Source organism: Garra rufa, chromosome 16, assembly GCF_049309525.1.
Source record: "Garra rufa chromosome 16, GarRuf1.0, whole genome shotgun sequence".
Taxonomy (NCBI): domain Eukaryota; kingdom Metazoa; phylum Chordata; class Actinopteri; order Cypriniformes; family Cyprinidae; genus Garra; species Garra rufa.
In genome coordinates, this window is record NC_133376.1 from 31007099 (window position 1) to 31027659 (window position 20561).

Consider the following 20561-nt stretch of genomic DNA (forward strand, 5'->3'; position numbering starts at 1 on the left):
TCTTTTTTAAATTAAATAATTAATTTTCTTTCTTTTTTGTCATTGTAATATAATAATGTGGTTGATCAAATTTGCTAATTTTTTTTAGATCAGTGGTTCTCAACCATTTTGACTCAAAGGCCCCCCTATTGTCCAACACAAGATTCAAAAGACTATATGTTCTTCAAGAACTGCATGTTCTTCGATAAAAACAATAGTTGCTTATTTTAATATACTAATCACTATACAAATTTTGAAATCATCCTTCGGCCCCCTTGGACGTTTACTGAGGACCACTGCTTTAGATTACCCTTTTTGCTGCATATATATATATATATATATATATATTATATTATTATGTTTTTTTTTTTACATTTTTATAGACCCTGGACCACAAAACCAGTCATAAGGGTCAATTTTTTGAAATTGAGATTTTTACATCATCTGAAAGCTGAATAAATAAACTTTCTGTTGATGTATGGTTTGTTAGGATGGGATATTTGGCTGAGATACAATTATTTGAAAATCTGGAATCTGAGAGTGTAAAAAAATCTAAATACTAAGAAAATTACCTTTAAAGTTGTCCAAATGAAGTTCTTAGCAATACATATTACCAATCAAAAATTAAGTTTTGATATATTTACAGTAGGAAATTTACAAAATATCTTTATGGAACATGATCTTTACCTAATATCCTAATGATATTTGGCATAAAAGAAAAATGGCTATTGCTACAAATATACCTGTGCTAATTGAGACTGGTATTGTGGTCCAGGGTCACATATATAGTGCATAGTGAACATTACAGAAGGTTTATATACTATATCAAACACTTTTGCTCCAATAAAACAAGAACACATCCTATTTTCCATGATAAACGGCCTGTAAATGCTTACACGGTACAAAACATACACAGACAGACGCCTGGCACTGAGGACCCCCAGGCAAAGGGGTTTATAAAGAGGAGCGAAGGGGAGTGTTAACATAAAAGCTTCCTGCTCCCCACTGAGCCAGAATCTTGCCTTCAAAGCTAGTTAATTCTTAAACAGGTGAGTGGGAGTTGCAGGGTCCATAACTCTGCCGCAGTGTGTAGATACAAGGAGCACTGTGACCTGAGGGAGGCCCCGGCCTAATGGCCAACTCCCCCCTGCTTCCTTCGAGCAGCAGCCAAACCCCATCACTAGAGCAGGGGTCATTAACCACAGCGGTTCCCCCACAAAGCACTGCGGCATTCAAGATGGGCTCTTGTGTTTTGCCTCTGTCTATTTGTTTTACTTAGTGTCCTCAATGAGCGTTTCGAAGGCTCTCGAGTGTGGAAGATTGTTTTTCTTCAAGCTATTTATCCATGTTTGGATGTTCTTCAGTGTGACCCGGCCAGGGGGGTCTGAGGTTAATGTTTCTGTATATAATAAGTAATAACTGCGTTTTGACATAGCTGGTCTATGAACAAAACAGAAGAGTTCATATTGGAGGTTTCTAGATAGAAAATGCATTAAGGGATTGCTGAAAGCTTCCAAAACAAGAGATTGCGACTAAGTGAGCGCAGCTTTTCCTTCAACTGGAAATCAGCTTTATGACCGTGTGTGTGTGCGCTGCTTCATTTTATGATAACCTAAAGCATGTTCTCATCTATCATAAAGCAGCAGGAGTGACATGTAATTTCCCTTTTTCCACACAAATGTGCTCAGGCTTTAATACTGTATATGAGTCAGATCTCAGAGAGAATTATAGACTAAGCTGTTCCACATGTTCACCTGCTACTTCTCTGCAATCTGTGTGTGTGTTTGTGTGTATTTGTGGTTTGAGATGCAGTGATAAGGGGTACTGCAGGATTTTCTTATTTAGTTCTATATTGTAGATATTGTAGTTTCAGATACGGGTCGTTATAGGGATAGTTCAGCCCAAAATGAAAATTCTGTCATCATTTATTTAACATTCTGTCATTCTAAACCTATTTGACTTACTTTCTTTGGTAGAACATAAAAGAAGATTTTAGGAAATCTCTTTGGGGTTCTTTGTCTAAACAGTGTAAGTCAGTGGTCGCCAAAAACGTTTGGTAACCAACATTGTCTAATTGTGTTACTTAGAAGACAGAAAGTCATACAGGTTTGGAACGACACAAAGGTTGAGTAAATGATGATAGAGTTTTTATTTCAGGGAGAACCATCCCTGTGAGATGGAATGTGTGCAGTTTTTTAATGTTAACTCACTTTTTCCTGTCTCAGCTTAATGTGAAGAGACAACTAGAAGTAAGTCATTTGCTTGACGTCCTAGAGCGTAAACTATGGGAATCTGTTTGTTTGAGCAATCTGACATGTTCTCGCTCAACCGATAGACTGAGTTTAGGGCTAGAATTCCGATTTGGTGAACAATGGCCTGTTCATAAAAGAAATAATGATGACTGATTCGTTAAATGAATCATTTGATCTGGTTTACAAAACCAGTCTGAACGATTTTTGATTAATCGAACGGATCAGGTTCTCAAGTTAGTCTCACTGAATTAAAGTTGGAATGAAATGAATTTTTTTTTATGGTTTTTGAAACTCTGAAAGTATAAGTTCCTCAGTGTCATCCAAGATGTTCATGTCTTTCTTTCTTCAGTCAAAGAAATGAAGGTTTTTGAGGAAAACATTTCAGGATATTTCTCCATATAGCAGACTTCAATGGGACCCAATGGGTTGAAGGTCCAAATTGCAGTTTCAATAGACTATACAGCAAGGTTATTATAGTTAAAGAAAACTAACGAAAACACTAAAACTAGAATTGAAAAAGCATTTTCGTTAACTGAAATAAAAATAAAAACGAGAGTTTAAAAAAAAACGAAAACTAACTTAAACTGTTTTGTGTGCATACAAAACAAACTTAAACTAACTAATATTATAGCAAAAACGTCCTTCGTTTTCGTCTTTGTAAATACATTGTGGCGATATGGATCCAAATCTATACCAGCGTTTGCACCTTGCCCACTAATTAAAACGGAAGTCTAGGAATGAGCGGAAGGAAAAAAAACGGTACCTGAAAGAAACTGTGACCAAAGGTGTTGGATTGTTTGCTTGTGCAGACCGAGTGTGAACGCCAAAACATCGGAGAAAATTGGTAGTGCATTAATACCGGTTGCAACTTAAGTCCAGCCTGGTTCGCCTGCCGCAGGTGCTATAGTTTCTCTTCTTCTGATAAAACTCCGCTGAAGCTCCAAAGATTTGTGTCCCGGCCTGTTAATTGGTTGGCCGACCAGACGCTGCCTGCTTCACGCAGCAGATGCGCACACAAACAATCACACTGCACGAAAACTCACGCTCCCGTACTCACACAACACACACTGCAAACTGATCGAACCTAAATTTATTTTCTCATTTTTGATTTTTGTCTTGTGATGTGTGAAAACAGTGAACTTTAAGACAGTTTCCAGTTGAGTTAAAAACGAAACAGACACTTTCTGTCTTTTTTAGTAGGAGGACATTTCTTTTTTATGGTTTCACTTTCTATTGGACTTTTTGAATTGAGCAAGTGAAAATCCTTTTTCTCAATGAATTAATGTTTTTTTTTTTTTATTATTATTAATGCTGTGAAAACGAAAAAAAAACCACCACAAGACAGAAAGTCATACAGGTTTGGAATGACACAAAGATTGAGCAAATGATGACCGTTTTTATTTCAGGGAGAGCCATCCTTGTGAGATGGAATGTGAGCAGTTTTTTTTTTTCATGTTAACTCACTTTTTCCTGTCTCAGCTTAATGTGAAGAGACAACTAGAAGTAAGTCATTCACTTGACGTCCTAGAGCGTAAACTATGGGAATCTGTTTGTTTGAGCAATCTGACATGTTCTCGCTCAACCGATAGACTGAGTTTAGGGCTAGACTTCCTATTTGGTGAACAATGGCCTGTTCATAAAAGAAATAATGATGACTGATTTGTTAAATGAATCATTTGATCTGGTTTACAAAACCAGTCTGAACGATTTTTGATTAATCGAACGGATCAGGTTCTCAAGTTAGTCTCACTGAATTAAAGTTGGAATGAAATGAATTTTTTTTTATGGTTTTTGAAACTCTGAAAGTATAAGTTCCTCAATGTCATCCAAGATGTTCATGTCTTTCTTTCTTCAGTCAAAGAAATCAAGGTCCATTGAAGGTCATTGAAGTCCACTATATGGAGAAAGATCCTGGAAGGTTTTCCTCCTCTTCAACTGAAGAAAGAAAGACATGGGGATGAGTAAATTTATCAGGAAATTTTTATTCTGGAACCGAAGTGCATGATATATCCCCTATAAAGTATCCTTATAAGAAAGGATCATTAGGGGGAAATAACTATCCAACCTGAATATAAAGTTATATAAATAAAAATAGTGATGAGCAAAATATTGTCACAGAATTTGATTTAATATCACATCTCTCTGTCTGTGGTCTTATTGGAATTTGCTCCAATCCTCCAATCCATAATGCCTTTCATCAGTATAGCCCTTCCCCGCTCTTCTAATTCTTATGATTTGTTTTCTTTTGAATGAATATGAGAGAAATATTTTAGTATGTGTTAACAGATGCCAAGCACTGTAACTGTAGTTATCAGGCTCTGCAATTTGTGGCATGCTCCCAAATATGTACTTCCCACCACGGCGTCCCATCAGACCAGAGGCGTCTCATGCAAACATCAATATTCCAAGGTGTCCAAACAAATGAGGTTTTGTGTTTATTATCTCTCATTGTGGGAATTCTAGTGTGACATCATTAGCGTATGTGTGCATGAACTTGCTCCCTTCCCCCGTGGAGCTTTGAACACTGATGATCAGAGTATGATTGGAATTCTGAGGGAGATGTTCATTGCTGGATGTGGTTAGAAGAGGATCGCTGAGTCGTCATTCCTCTAGCATCTAGGTACCCTGATGTTAGTATCAATCCAGTCAGATCAAGATAAGTTTGTTCACTGCTTAACCTTTATGAGTCACAGTGATGTTCATGATGTCCTTCACGTTCCAGTGACAACCTGTCTGCTGTTATGAATTCTTGTTATGAACAAGAATTGATAGATTTGATGAGATTTGAGACATCACAGTACATATCTCCTCTGAGTCATGCAGGGCGGCACGATTGGTGGGGTATCTAAAACATCCGGAAACAGCGCAAACATCTGTTGCACCACAGGATATTCGTATCTGATGACAGTTAGGTGGTTTATGTTGGAAGGGCCTCTCTTGCTATTGACTTTGGGAGCATTTTGCGTCTGTGTCATCTCAGAAAGCTGATATGAGGTTATGCTATATTTAAGAGTGAATGTGATGCCTTTTCGTAATGACCTCCAGCTTATTTATTATGGAAGAATTGTAGCTCTTGGAGTTTTGTTGGTGTATTTCTGTATGTACTGTGTGTGTTGGCTAATGTATTTACAGCCAGATTTGTTTTCAGTGTGTGTCTTTGGTAAGGTCAAAGGTCAGAGTGCTCCGTCACTGTATTGCTGTCGCTTGTATCTCAGCCAGACGAGTGTCTGCGGACTTCTGTCAGACCGTGTCATTGGGTGTGAGCAATGATCTGATCTGCTCTGGCATTGATTTGCAGTTTAAAAATGAAAAATGTGGAAGATATTTCTTTGTAATATACAGAACATAACAAAACCACATAACTCTGGTAAAAAATCATTATTTTTCTTTCTTTGCACACAAATGTATTCTCAGAGCTTTGTAACATTACTGTTGAACCACTGATGTCACATGGACTATTTGAACAATGTCCTTACTACCTTTCTAGGCCTTGAAGTGGTAGTTGCGTTGCTGTCTATGCAGGGTCAGAAAGCTTTCAGATTTCATCAAAAATATCTTAATTTGAGTTCTGAAGATGATTGAAGATCTTACGGGTTTGGAACGGCATGCTGTGTTGCTGCTTGTTGATATCAATTATATTGAAGAAATTATCTCAAGTCTGGTGCATGTGTAAAAATGTGCTTTTCCAAACAGGAAACACCTTGTTTTAGCACAGTGGATGATTGACAGATTGGATTTTACTCTAAAAAATAGATGCTTTTCTGTCTCGCTCTACTCTGGTTTCGGTGGTTTTAGATTTCAACATGTTTTAACCCATGTTTATGCATTTAATACCAAGTGTAAACAGTCATAGTAGTATTGATGCTTGTTTTTGCAAACACCAAGACATTTAAATCTTAAGAAGGATCATTATATCTAGAGCTGAATCAACAGAACTGTTGTAATGAGCCCGCTTAAATGCAGTAATTGTGGTTTGAATGTATCTATCACTTAAAGCAGCTTCTCTTGTATCTTATCTCCAGTTCCTGGCTGTCTAGCAACAGGCCTTCAAAGTTTAACTACACAAACCTTCAGCATCTCATCTGTCTCGCAAGACGTAACATGCCCCCAGGAACCGTCAACTGGGAAATGGACAGAAAAGTGTCCGCTTTCAGTGTCAAACAGATTGAACTGTTGATACAAGCTGCTTATCTGCACAGAAATGTTTGTGTTTGATAAAACATACAGTGTGTGTGTGTGTGTGTGTGTGTGTGTGTGTGTGTGTGTGTGTGTGTGTGTGTGTGTGTGTGTGTGTGAGAGAGAGAGAGGTCGGGTTTTGAGATATTCAACATGTCAGATCCTGCCGACTGGACTTAGGTTTGCCTGTAGCTTAGAGTAACGTCACCATGAACGTGCTGATGTGAGTCTGTGCATGTCGGCACCCGACTCCTCTCTGGATGGTTGAACACAATGAAGAAAACTATAGACTCCCACCTCTTCACTTGAGCACACCGGCAGAATGGCTATTTTGTGCATAGCCACTGTCTCTAGGGGCACTGTAACATAATGTAGGGAGTAGATACAGTCTACACTTAGAAGAGACTGCGGGCAGACAGTGCAGATTGAAAGATACAAATCAGAGATTGTGTTTTAGGGGTTATGTAAGGCAGGTTTGCCCATAGTAAAGATAAATGAGAAGGTGACGTGTATTCATCCCAGTTTAATGTGCGTATACATAAATATATCAGTGAATTGTGTCTTCTGGGAAATAAGTGTCTTTGTAGCTTCTGAAGGGCAGAATAAATATATGAAATAAATATGCTATTTTGGCAAAATAAGAAAAATTTACACATCTTCATGCTGTTCAAAAGTTTTCACCCCTGGCTCTTAATGCATATTTGTTTCCCTTTTGAAGCATCAGTGAGCATTCAAACCTTCTGTAATGGTTGCATATGAGTCCCTCAGTTGTCCTCAGTGTGAAAAGATGTATCTCAAAATCAGTTGTTGTTGGAAAGGGTTCAAATACACAAAAATGCTGAAAAAACACAGAATTTGTGGGACCTGAAGGATTTTTTTTTGAAGAACAGCGGGCAGTTTAACTGTTCAGGACAAACAAGGGACTCTTGAATAACACTATCACTAAACAAAAAAAAAAAAAAACACAGCTGTGGATAATTCAGGTATAACAACACAGTATTAAGATATGTAACTTTTGAACTGCGTCATTTTTACTTTATATTTAACTAATTAAACACTTTTTTTAATTGTAAAAATAAATAATTATATATAATTTATTTTAAATAATCTGTTTTTGTTTTGGTTCAGATGGAAAAGTGTTTTGAAGTAACACTTCAACTTTAATCATTTTTTTCTCCTGAGGGAAACCTTCATTCGTGTGTTTCTTACTGGTCAGATTTGCCAGTATACCTTTTCTCTGCAAAACTGTCCTCTGAGAAGTCATCCTTGGTTTAGGGGACATTTTCCAGAGCTGACATTCATATGTATAAACTGGCATGCCTACGTTAGGAACCAATAAGGACTGTTGATCTCCATACTCTTCCCTGTGGGGGAGGGATGTGTGTATTTACTCGGGGCCTGTCCCAGGTGCTATAGGACCCCTCCGGATTAGATCAGGACTGGGTAACTCCTCTTACCTCACACACAGTCATCAGTGAGCACCCCACCCCCAGACACACAGCAACAGACCAGAAAGGGAGGATAAATTCCCCTGCTATCCCTCAGTCACTTTTAATCTGAGCACAGGAAAGAAGTGATAAATGTGAAGGAAATGCACCTTTGAATGAGTCAAAGGTGCATGTTTTTCATCTGATTCCACCATTCTGGATTGCTGTGACTTGTTTAAAAACAACTGTATAACTTTTTACATCTAGGACAAGAGATGGTGGGCCTGGCTGCCTCCTCAGCAGCTGTTTCTGGTAGGTGTTTTGTTACTAGCATGTTTGTCTTTTTTCCTTGGGAACTAGATAATTGTATTATCGAAGAGTTCTCGCATTTGTCTGAATGATTTCCGTGAAGTGAAACCTATTGATTAGTTTTAGCTAAATCTAGTCGTTCCATCTTGAATTAAGCATAATAAATGTACTAGTATTTGTAGCTGTATTTAGACATCTCAGTTGTTGAGTTTGTGTATTGATTTATGAGTAAATCTAGAGTAGCATCACACTCATAAAACTGTACAAGTTTTAACAGGTGTTGTTTTTGTTGTCTAAGCAAAATATGCTTGTAAAACAAGATCTCACCAAGGTGTTTAGAGCATTCTTGAGGATTGCTGAGGTTTTCACAAAAGAGTATACATTACTATCTCTGGTAGGCATCTTAAAGCTCTTTGGCTGCACTTTTAATGAGGTGAGGAATGTTTCCTCGCTTTGCGGCAATGTGTGAGGTGCTGAGTGCTAAAGCACTGGTGCAGTTCTGGGAAAACACCCCATTGTCCTCTAAAAACACAGCTTTCAACACCAACTTTACATTCCTCAACATGGCTTTTAGCTTATGTTGAAACAATACGACTGTCAGTAAAGTACTTCCAAGTGAGCGAGAAAGAAAAATAGATTATCAACCCTGATTACCCTGAGAGATCTTGCAGACAAAGATGAATACATCTCGCAGGGGTCGATCCAAAAGAAAGCAACAAACACCCCTGCCATCAGGAGAACCTGCAGGATAACCAGATTCGGCTTTGAGGACCGGTGTGGATTTCTGTGTTCCCACTATGCTGTTTTGATGTGGTATTATCAGAGAGGGCCACATGTGCGGCTCTCTGGAGGGGAGTGGGCACGTAGCCCCGTGTTGTGCTTGGCTTTGGAAATGACCCTCCACAGGTGCGGCTTAAGATAAAGAGAAGCGCAAATGTGTTTGATCTCATGTAAAAGCGTATCTCTGTAGGAATCATATATGCTTCGCTGCGCTCATGTTGGTTTTAGCTGGTCCTAACGGCCCTCAGAAGACTTTTGGTTCATTATGATTTCCAAATCTTATTTGGAACCTCACCTGACTCTTGTGATCTTTATGGGAAATGCACCAAAACAAAGTAAATGCTGCACATATGTTTCAGTTACAGCATCATTTTGCAGTTTTTTGCAGATCAAGTCATTGTAGAACAAGTGTTGGTTGAATAAAACTAAACATGGTTTTTAGCTAAGTTTACCACGTTTCCTAGCTTGACTATGAACGCATGTTATGTTTTGGAAGCTGGTGTCTATACTGCATTGCTTAAAGTTATAGTGCACCCAAAAAGGACAATTCTGTCATTAATTACTCACCCTCATGTCGTTCCAAAGCCATAAGACCTTTGTTCATCTTTTGAACACAAATTAAGATATTTTTGATGAAATCCGAGAGCTTTCTGACCTTGCATAGACGGCAATGAAACAACCACGTTCAAGAACAAGAAAGGTAGTTCATCGTCTGTATGTTCTGGTTCAAATAAGTAAGGCTGGGCAAAAAATTGCAAGTCAAAATCTTCAGACTTTTTTTACGAAGATATCAGAATGCCAGCTTTACACACATATTGGTACTCTCGTGAACGCGCAATCGAAGACTGACACGAAAGAGAAGAAATCATTGAATAAAGTTTTTTTTGTTGTTTTCTTTGCGCACAAAATGTATTCTCATAGCTTCATAAAATTAAAGTTGAACTACTGATGTCACATTGACTATTTTAACAATGCCCTTACTACCTTTCTGGACCTTAAACATGGTAGTTGTGTTGCAGTCTGTGCAGGGTGAGAAAGCTCTTGGATTGCATCAAAAATATCTTCATTTGTGTTCCAAAGGGGAACGAAGGTCTTACTGAACTTCGGAACAACAAAAATATTGTTTATTGTTAATTCTTTTAATTCTTAAATCTTTTTGTAAAATACTATCACTGTTAGAAAAATAAGGAAAGCTGTCTTTGGGGTGGTACCTTTTCAACAGGTACAACTTTGTATCATTAAGGTACTAATATGTACACTTGAGGTACTGATATGTACCTTTTAAGGTACTTATTTGCAAGCTTTAGGGGTATATAAGGTACAAAAGTGTACCTTTTGAAAGGGTACCACCCTAATGACAACTTTTGTACCTTTTTTCTGCGATGCCAAAAAAATAGTGCTAGTAAGCCTTTACTGGCCCTGTTACACCAGGCAGACCAGCATCAAACTAGCAGTAACTACCAAGTGTTTCTCTGCTTTAATGAAGCCTCTTCTGTAATTCTTTGTGTCATTTCAGTTACTATTAGATCATCAGCTTGGCTTACACATGTGCTTTTATGTACAGCTAACACATTTATTATGCTGACTCTTCACACTGCTTTGAATGGCTTGTGTTACTCCACACAACTGGTGTTAACACTAAATTCTTCAAATAATTTGCCAAGTGGGCACATGTAGCATATTTGGGCACTTGCAACCAAGTCTCCTGGAGAAGGTCATGTTAAGGGCAACACGCAAAGTTAAACTCAGCCTTTTTGTGATTACAAGGGCCTTGTGTCAACAAGTCTGAATAGAGAACCACTCAGACTTACACACCGGTGGGAGTGCCTGTAAGGCAGCTGGGGACACGATAAAAGGAAGTGAGATGTTTTGCAGTACATTAGTCAATAACAAAGTTTCTGCAACTGTGGTGAATCAAAGAAGAAGAAAAAAACACTCTTGTCAAAGCAGCAGTCCGCTGACCCAAATTTCAGATGAGTAATTTCTGTACATGTGGGTGTAAGAATGTGTTTGTGTGAATTAGCGTATTTGTATTTCTTTGTGACTTTTAAACTCCTCACCTTCCCCATGGAGAGATGTGATGCTGAAGCGTTTTGACATTTTCTGGACCACAGCACAATCTAACTAGAAGCACATCATTCATTAAGGTTTCTCATGGGGATGTAGAAGAGGGTGGTGGCCACTGAGTGAAGCACGAAAAATACAGAGAGAGAAGAGAGGCTGACCATACCGTCACACATTTTTCTATACTTGAAAAATCCTGAACGTGCTTATGCCAGAATATCTTACACAGCTTGGAAAAGCTTCCAAGATGCCCATTGTGGGAACATGCTGGTTAAGCTGGTTATTGTTGAAATTGGAGTGTAGCCATGGTAAACCAGCATGAATGTGCAGAAAACAGATATATCTATTACTGGAAAACAGATGGTTTGAACAGGGGTGAGAGTCAGCCCATACAATATAATATCTACAGTTGAAGTCAAAAGTTTTTCCTTCTGGAGCATCAGTGAGCGTCTGAATCTTCTGTAATAGTTGCATATGAGTCCCTCAGTTGTCCTCAGTGTGAAAAGACGGATCTCAAAATCATACAGTCATTGTTGGACAAACAAGGACTCATGAACAACTATCACAAAAAAAAAAAAACACAAGCTTATGTAAAATTTTTAACAGGGTAATTTTTATAAATTCAACTACTATTTTCTCTTGTGGACTTGTGGATGTCTTTTATGTAAATATCTTATTTATGCCAGTACTAAATAAAAAATAACATGCATTTTGTATGATTCCTCTTATTTTGGTAAAATAATAAACATTTTGCAGATTCTGCAAGGTGTATATAAACTTTTGACCCTCTGTCCCAGTTTAGTGTATAATTATTTAAAAATATCTGTGTGAAATGTTACTTGAGCACTAATTCACCATATTAGATTGATTTCTGAAGGATCGTGTCATCAGGCTTTAGTAATGGCTGCTAAAAATTTGGCTTTGCCATCACAGGAATGAATTGCATTTTAAAATGTATTCACATAGAAAAAAGGTTTCAAATGCAAAAGTATATAGCTCAGTCTAAGATAGCATTTTAGTTAAATTTCCATCCATCCATATCCTTTTTTGTCACTTCAGCATTTTTCTCTCTGCTTTTGAAGGAATTCCATATTTTAATACATTACTCGTGGAGTATCTGACAGCTGAAGCTGATCTGAGTCTTGACCCACCACACCTGTTAATATCAGTACTGAGCCCAGAGGCCCTGAGGTGGATACTTTGGCTCAGCTGACCCTCTGTCCAAGCCAGATTGTCCAGCTGTGTGATGGACATGGATGATCAGCCCTGTTCACACTCCTTCTCTCTCCAGCCTTCTGCTCGTGATCAGTGTGGTTGCACTGTTGACCATGAGCTCATACCCACTGGGACAGGAGGTGTTCACATGGCTTGATTACTTTCCTTGAACAAAACAGTCAGATTCCTTCCAAATCAGCAAACCTCCTGCCCGGGCACACACTGCCTAGGGTCGCTGACGAATCTGCTTTTTATTGTTCCCTGCTGTTTTTTCATCCTTCAAAACATATTTGCAGTCCAGGTTTTTGGTTACATGTTTTTACTAATTTGCTGACAGTGCATTTGTTTAAACTCAAACACTCAGCATTAGTAGTAGCGGCTCATTAGTAATGGGTTTGGGAGAGAAAATGGTGCGTAACACTGTGAGCTTCAGTTTGGGGGCGGCGGAATCTGTTGAGATATCCTATGTTCCTCAACCCACCTCCTTCAGATTAAAGCTCCCCATGCAGGCTCACAGCAATGTCATTGAGTCCTTTTCTCTACATAATCTAGATGTAAGAGACCAGAGGTTAACCCACTGTCTTAACTTGTCTTGAGGGAGTTTAGATGTCAGACTTTGAATGTATTTATTGGGCTTGGCCCCTCCTCTGATGCTCTCTGTGAGCTTGCTAGGTGGGATGGGAAGCTCGCCATAGATCAGAGGGTACATCTTTGACTCTACACAGGGGTTTTTGGTTTCTCCAGCAGGGCGGTTTTCATCCCACAGAGACCTGGAAGAGAGCTTGAGAGTCCCAGCATGAAGTTTTGAGCTCCAAACCTGTTCCAATTTATAATTCTGCTGACCCGTCATCATCCCCCTGCCCATAACTCATATTGTCTGCTGACATGTGTGTCCATACTGAAGACACCCTGTGGAATATAATGTTACAAAGAACCATGCATCTAGATCCATTCTGATTCAGTCATCTTAGCTTTACAAGATTTCGAAAGTCAGAGACTGATGATTAATGATGAAGACCTGAGTTGATCTCAAGCTCACTATCCCCTCTCCTCAAAAGTACCCAGAAACAGAGTTAGGGTCACAAAGTTCTTAGGGTTGCATTTGGCTCTAAAATGACTTGGACACTTGTTTTCACTTGTTGCTTGTTCATGCTGACAGGTTGATGGTTGGTCTAATTAATCTGTTGTTTTGACAAAAACTGACAGTTGTATAGTCTGGTTTCTATCGACCTCTAACCCTGAGCTTTGACCTTCAGCGATGGAGCTCTTGGTGACGGAGTTGAATGTGCTGTTGAAGCTGTTGGACCATGAGACCCTGAGTTGTGCTACAGAAGAGAAGAAAACAGCTGTGAGGAACCTTCTCAGACAACTTCAGCCCTCAGGTAAATACCTAATATTGGTGTCTAATGGTTATCATCTGGTCCAAGCTTAGTGGTCTTTAGTGGTCTACCAGACCATGTACAGTTGAAGTCAAAAGTTTACACACACCTTGCGGAATCTGCAAAATGTTAATTATTTTACCAAAATAAGAGGGATCATACAAAAGGCATGTTATTTTTTATTTAGTACTGACATGAATAAGATATTTCACATAAAAATGTTTACATATAGTCCACAAGAAAAAATAGTAGTGGAATTTATAAAAATGACCCTGTTCCAAAGTTTACATACACTTGATTCTTAATACTGTGTTTTTACCTGAATGATCCACAACATCCATGTGTCCCTTGTTTGTCCTGAACAGTTAAACTGCCCGCTGTTCTTCAAAAAAAATCCTTCAGGTCCCACAAATTCTGTTTGTTTGTTTGTTTGTTTGTTTGTTTGTTTGTTTGTTTTTAGCATTTTTGTGCATTTGAACTCTTTCCAACAATGACTGTATAATTATAAGATCCATCTTCACACTGAGGACAACTGAGGGACTCATATGCAACTATAACAGAAGGTTTAAACGCTCACTGATGCTCCGAAAGGAAACAATGCATTAAGACCCAGGGGGTGAACATTTTTTGATGATCAAGGTAACTTTCACTTATTTTGGGAACCATATAAGTATCTTCTATAGCTTCTGAAGAGCAGTATTAAATAAAAAAAAATATATTTAGGCAAAATAAGAAAAATTTACTCATCTTCATTGTGTTTAAAGGTTTACACCCCTGGCTCTTAATGCATTGTTTTTACTTCTGGAGCATCAGTGAGCATTTTAACCTTCTGTAATAGTTGCATATGAGTCCCTCGTTGTCCTCAGTGTAAAAAGATGGATTTCAAAATCATACAGTCATTGCTGGAAATGGTTCAAAATGCACAAAAATGCTAAAAAACAAAAAAACAAACAAGGGACTCATGAACAACTATCACTAAACAAAAAAACACAGCTGTGGATCATTCAGGTAAGAACACAGTATTAAGAATCAAGTGTATGTAAACTTTTGAAAGGGCTCATTTTTATAAATTTGACTATTATTTTCTCTTGTGGATGTATTTTATGAGAAATATCCTATTCATGTCAGTACTAAATAAAAAATAACATGCATTTTGTATGATCCCTCTTATTTTTGTAAAATAATTAACATTTAGCAGATTCTGCAAGGTGTACGTAAACTTTTGACTTCAACTGTATGTCTAGCAATGTTCCTGGAAAGCTACCTTCTTGCAGAACTTAACTCTAACCCCAATTAAACACCCTTTTCTCCCTCCAAAAAGCTTGGTCAGCTTAGTTAGATCTGATAGACCACCCTGGATAAGCCTATTAGACACTGTGGTCTCATCTAATTGACCACATTGAGCAACAAACTGTTTTGTTCCAGCAGAGAACTGCACAAAAATGACAAATTAAACATCAGTCTGACAGAGAACTTATAGAAAAATGTGCTTGAGACAAATTAGACAAAGAAAAAAACCCTTGGACCAAAAAGTGACAAGACCGGGGGATAAACATCAGCGTGATGAGGCCTTGTTTTTCTCCTAAATGAGACTGAAAAAGCTTTTGGCAGCTGTCCTACATACATACATACGTTCTTTCCTCATCTCATCTCATTCTTTGCAGTCACTGGAAAAGACTATATGTACATGAACACCTCAGTATACAGAAACGGCACCAGCTTTGTTGAATCCCTTTTTGATACGTTCGGTAAGTGGAGAACATCTATGAGACTTACGTCTCCAATGTTTTGGAATATTACGCTCATAAATGTGTTTTCACATTTTTACAGATTGTGACCTCGGGGATCTGAAAGTTGAAATAGAGGATCAGAAAAAAGAGCCAGAGACAAAACACACCGACCACACTGTCCCCAAACCAGTAAGAAATCTTCTCTCAGAGGCTTACCCATAATGCTCTGCTCTTAAGACCCATCGCTAATATATAGTGGATCATTAACCCTGATGTCAGTGTGTAATAAGGGCTGTGCTCTGCTACGGTGAGATACGACAGGAAGATTAATCATGCTGCAGTGAAACCTGCACGCGCAGAGCCAGGTTGTTATCTTAAAGTCACGTCACCATCACTGAAGTCTCCATAGATCCTATCCGTTATTAAGACAGCACAGTCTTCCAGGAGTCAGATTTTTCATTGAGTGTGTCAGTGTGTTTGTGTGCCATTATTAGCACAATAGTCCTCGATGGCCAGTATCTGATGTATTTCTCAGCCGTCATCCATGTGGCATGTGGGTTTGGCTTTTGATTGGATGCAGCGGTCACATATCATTTGTTATTAGAGTAACTTGCCGAGTGGTGGAACGGAGCCACATAGCTTTGCGAAATTGTGAGGACTCACTGAAAAGCAGATGTTAAGTGTGAACTAATGTGATGGGGCAGACAGATGGACTAAGTCATTGTTTGCCACATATTTTGGACCAGAGCACAGCGGACTCGCCTCCCCCCCTGCCCAACACACCACCTCCAGAGGATTACTATGAAGAGGCCGTGCCACTCAGCCCTGGAAAGATGCCAGAATATATCACCAGCCGCAGTGAGTCTTGTTGCTGTATTTCCGTTGCTTAGAAAACATGGCACGGTCTATAAAAATTCCTATACATAAAATAACTTGGAGAGTGATGTTACAACTTTGTGCTCTTTCCAAAGTCAAAGCACTGATGACAGATCTTCCCATTATTTACGTGAACCACTTGAATTCAAAGTGAATAGCAGTTTTTAACCCATTTGCTACTATAATGGGACACATTTGCAGATGAAACTGTATATTCAAGAAGGAAAAATCCATAAGGAATTGACTGGATTGTTAAAATGTGAACATTACATACCAGAGTAGAGCTTTATTGATTGTGAAGTTACAAAATAATGATTAAAGGGGACATCCAATGCAAAATTTACTTTTAAATGGTGTTTGCATATAAATGTGTTTTAGCAGTGTGATCACAACCACACTACAATGATAAAAATGCATTCAATCCTATTTTTTTTAATCCCCAAAAACATAAACCTGTCTCCGTTATAAAGCCGTTTTGATTTTTTGAGCAGTATGATGTCATACTGCTTAGGCCCCGCCCACGACCACTGATTTGACTGTCCTATATTTGCATATTTCCACCCTCAGTCAATTGTACGCTGTTAGTCATTTTCTCCATGCTCGAGCAGCTGTAGCAGCAAAAATGTCTTGTAAGCAATGCAGGTATTTTGTTATTGAATGTAAAAGTGAAAATAAGAGTCTTTACTTCCTCTCGAAATGTGAGCAACTAAGGACGCAGTGGATTAGTTTTATTTTTAATGGTAACGCGCCACCGAATACAAAAAAAAAACAGAAAAGAGGGGTGGGTGGGGTGAGCAGTACCTCATTATCATTTAAAGAGTCATGCACCGAAACGGCTCGCTGTGAACAGAGGTGTTTTTGACAAGGTAAAAACCATTGAGGAATTTTAACCAAATTTTTAATTAACCCTAAAGAATCATACCAACTTGTTTTTTTTTGTGTCTGGAACAGACTGTACAATGAATTGTTTAAAATAATAACTAGAATAGGCATTAGGAAAGTAAATGGGGTCAAAAATAGACTTTTTGTTCCATTGACTTTGACATTGAATTCAGTTGTATGCAAGAGACTGGAAACACATGCTCATGTGAAGATGTTTGCTTAACTCTGACCTGCAGATTTAGAGTTTTTTGTTGGCAGGTGCAAGATATAAATACAGTCAGCAAAGAGAAGGATTTCCCACTTGTCCAAGACGAAGTCCATGAAATGTTAGTTTCCGTGTCTTTGACACAGAGTCTGTTCAAGAGTCAAGACCAAGTCCATGAAATGTTCGTTTTCGAGTCTTTAAAGGATTAGTTTACTTGCAGAATTAAAATTTCCTTATAACTTACTCACCCCTAAGTCATCCAAGATGTTCATGTCTTTCTTCAGTCGAAAAGAAATTAAGGTTTTTGAGTAAACCATTCCAGGATTTTTTTCCACATAGTGGACTTGAATGGTGACCAAAGGGTTGAAGATCCAAACTGCAGTTTCTATGCAGCTTCAAAGGGCTCTACATGACCCCAGCCAAGGAATAAAGCAAAATGATTGCCCATTTTCTATTTTAACCACAAATGCTTATCTTGCGCTAGCTCGATCTCACGCATTACATAATCACACATGTGTGACGTAGGCAGAAGTACCGATCCAGTGTTTACAAAGTGAATGTGCAAAGAAAGTCAAACGTCCTTTACAAAAAAGGTAAAACAACAATATTGGATGATGAGAAAATGAGATGGTGTTTTTCACCCTACCCTACCTTCTTGAATCAAAGTACAGTGACGAAGAACTAACAGCATTTGACTTTTCCAGTGTGATTATGCAATGCGTGAAAATGATCATTTGTGGTTAAAAAGTATGCATTTTAAGAAAATAACCGATTGGTTCACTAGATAAGACGCTTATTCCTCGGCTGGGGACATATAGAGCCCTTTGAAACTGCATCGAAACTGCAGTTTGGACCTTCAACCCGTTGGCCACCATTGAAGTCCATTATATGGAGAAAATTCCTGAAATGTTTTTTCTCAAAAACCGTAATTTCATTGCGACTGAAGAATGAAAGACATGAACATCTTGAATGACATGCAAGTGAGCAAACTATCAGGAAATTTTCATTCTGGAAGTAAACTTCTCCTTTAAGACAGAGCCCGGTCTTAAATACTATTATTCTTCAAATAAAGCAATAGCAGTTTAATAATGATGCTAAAAGAAAACTCCAGTTCATTCAAGAAATTCAGTGAGAAGATGATAAGAGATGTCAGTTAGTTCATGCACGTTGCCATGCAACTTTCTGGCAAAAGCTTTTACTTTGTGTCCTTTCACAAAGCCAGCTTTTTTTCTTTGCACTGCAGGTCACTCTTGCCAAAAACTAGCAAGCTTATATTTTTGCCACACAATATGTGCCATTATGCATCTCTCTTATATCCCCAGGCAGTTCCAGTCCTCCTAATTCCATTGAAGATGGATATTACGAAGATGCTGAGAACAATTACCCAACAACGCAAGTGAACGGACGACGCAAAAACTCCTGTAAGCGGGAAAAACCCTGATGTTATAAATAGCAATGTCATTTCTTATTAGTATTAGTATGTCATTACTCCTCCTGCAGATAATGACTCGGATGCCTTAAGCAGTTCTTATGAGTCATATGACGAGGAAGAAGAAGAGAAAGGCCAGCGTTTGACGCACCAGTGGCCCTCAGAGGAGAACTCGATGGCCCCAGTGAGAGACTGCCATATCTGTGCCTTCCTGCTGAGGAAGAAACGCTTCGGCCAGTGGGCCAAACAGCTCACTGTCATCCGCGAAAACAGACTCCAGGTGAGCTACCAACAGCCCTGAGGGATAAAAATGAGCCTTCTCGTGCTATTATGATACATGGAAACCTCTGAATCTTCTTTTATAGTGCTATAAAAGCTCTAAAGACCAGTCGCCCTACACAGACATACCACTCAGCCTTTGCACCGTCATCTACGTTCCCAAAGATGGCCGGAGGAAGAAGCACGAGCTCAGATTCTCTCTTCCCGGCGGGGAGGCTCTGGTGTTAGCCGTGCAGAGCAAGGAGCAAGCTGAGAAATGGCTCCAAGTAAACACAGTCCCTCACTCGCTTGCACGCACACTTGGATATCCATCCATTATACATACACACAATAGACGTATCCTATTGCCATAAACAATATTGCAGAAGAGGAAATAGCTTTTGTAATAGGGACCCTCTGTGTGATGGACCATGTTTACACTTGTAGGAAACCACTGATGTGTGTGTATCTTTGTGTGATTACAGGTGGTGCGTGATGTTACAGGTCAGGGGAATGGGTTGGACAGTCCATCATCTCCCATGATTCCTAGGAAGATTGAACTGGATAAGGTGGGATTCCAGCACACATTTGTTCATTTATGACTCCTGTGCATCTCATCTTTATTACTGACATGTAAAGCGTGCCAGTGATGGATTGGAGGAAACTTTAGGGATACGCTTTCTGTAAAATGTGGTCTCATTGTGACTATGCACCTCTCAATGTACCTTCGCATTACGATATTTGACTCCTAAAAGTGATTTACAGGGGAATTTTGTTTTTACCTTTGTAATGGCATTTTTGGCAAATCTTTTAAGTCAATTTTTTTAAGCTTTTTAACATTTCTAATAAAAAAAAAACAGAATAAGAACAAGTTACCAAACAAATGAAATCAGTATTAACAAAATGTATTTTATACTATAGAGGTGGCATAGAAAAAAAATTTCTATGGCTCAGTTGTGACTTGTTTCAGACCATTTTTGATGATGAAATAGAGCAAAATAAGGCAATAGTGTTATAGTCAGACAATGTAAGTCACTTAATATTAACTTCCTGTTTATTTAACTGTTGTATTAAATCAATATCTCATTTACAAACTCCCTTAAAAATCATTAAAAGCTGTCACTCATCTTAGTTCATCGCAATCTCAAAAAGTCTCTACACTGCACAATGATTTATGAGATATGTCCTTGATACATTACTTAACATTGCAAAAACACGTAGAAACCTATAAAGCTCCCCTCAGCGTAAACACAAATATGCTGATTGGGTCAGTTGCACATGGTGCTCCTAAATATTTTTTCATGGTTGCACACGGTAGTTTTAAGTCGCAAATGCGACTGAAATGGTCGCACTGCAGAGCCCTGCATAAGATACTTTGTTTTTGATAAATTTTTACTGACCTCTGACTTTTAAACAGTAGTGCATATAAATTGTTGTTCTAAATGGATGCGAGTCTGTCCTCTGTCATTGTGTGTAATTACATCCCCAGTGCTGCTGTGAATGCGGGTCTGTGTGTGTAAACAGACTGACAGCATTTAAATGTTCTGGGCTCACACTCCATCTGCTTTAATTAAAAGGTGTCAAGCTCAGGGTGGTAAAT

At 38.6% G+C, this 20561-nt stretch overlaps 1 protein-coding gene across 1 annotated transcript in view; it reads left to right on the top strand.

Annotated features, from left to right (window-relative positions):
* afap1l1a (actin filament associated protein 1-like 1a) overlaps nucleotides 1-20561 on the top strand; it is a 44019-nt gene that overhangs the window by 14189 nt on the left and 9269 nt on the right. Inside the window, exons 2-9 of the mRNA XM_073820648.1 lie at nucleotides 13459-13584; nucleotides 15246-15329; nucleotides 15412-15500; nucleotides 16058-16169; nucleotides 18597-18695; nucleotides 18775-18983; nucleotides 19069-19248; nucleotides 19447-19530. Coding sequence (XP_073676749.1) covers nucleotides 13459-13584; nucleotides 15246-15329; nucleotides 15412-15500; nucleotides 16058-16169; nucleotides 18597-18695; nucleotides 18775-18983; nucleotides 19069-19248; nucleotides 19447-19530 — 983 coding nt within the window. The remainder of the gene's footprint in view (nucleotides 1-13458; nucleotides 13585-15245; nucleotides 15330-15411; nucleotides 15501-16057; nucleotides 16170-18596; nucleotides 18696-18774; nucleotides 18984-19068; nucleotides 19249-19446; nucleotides 19531-20561) is intronic.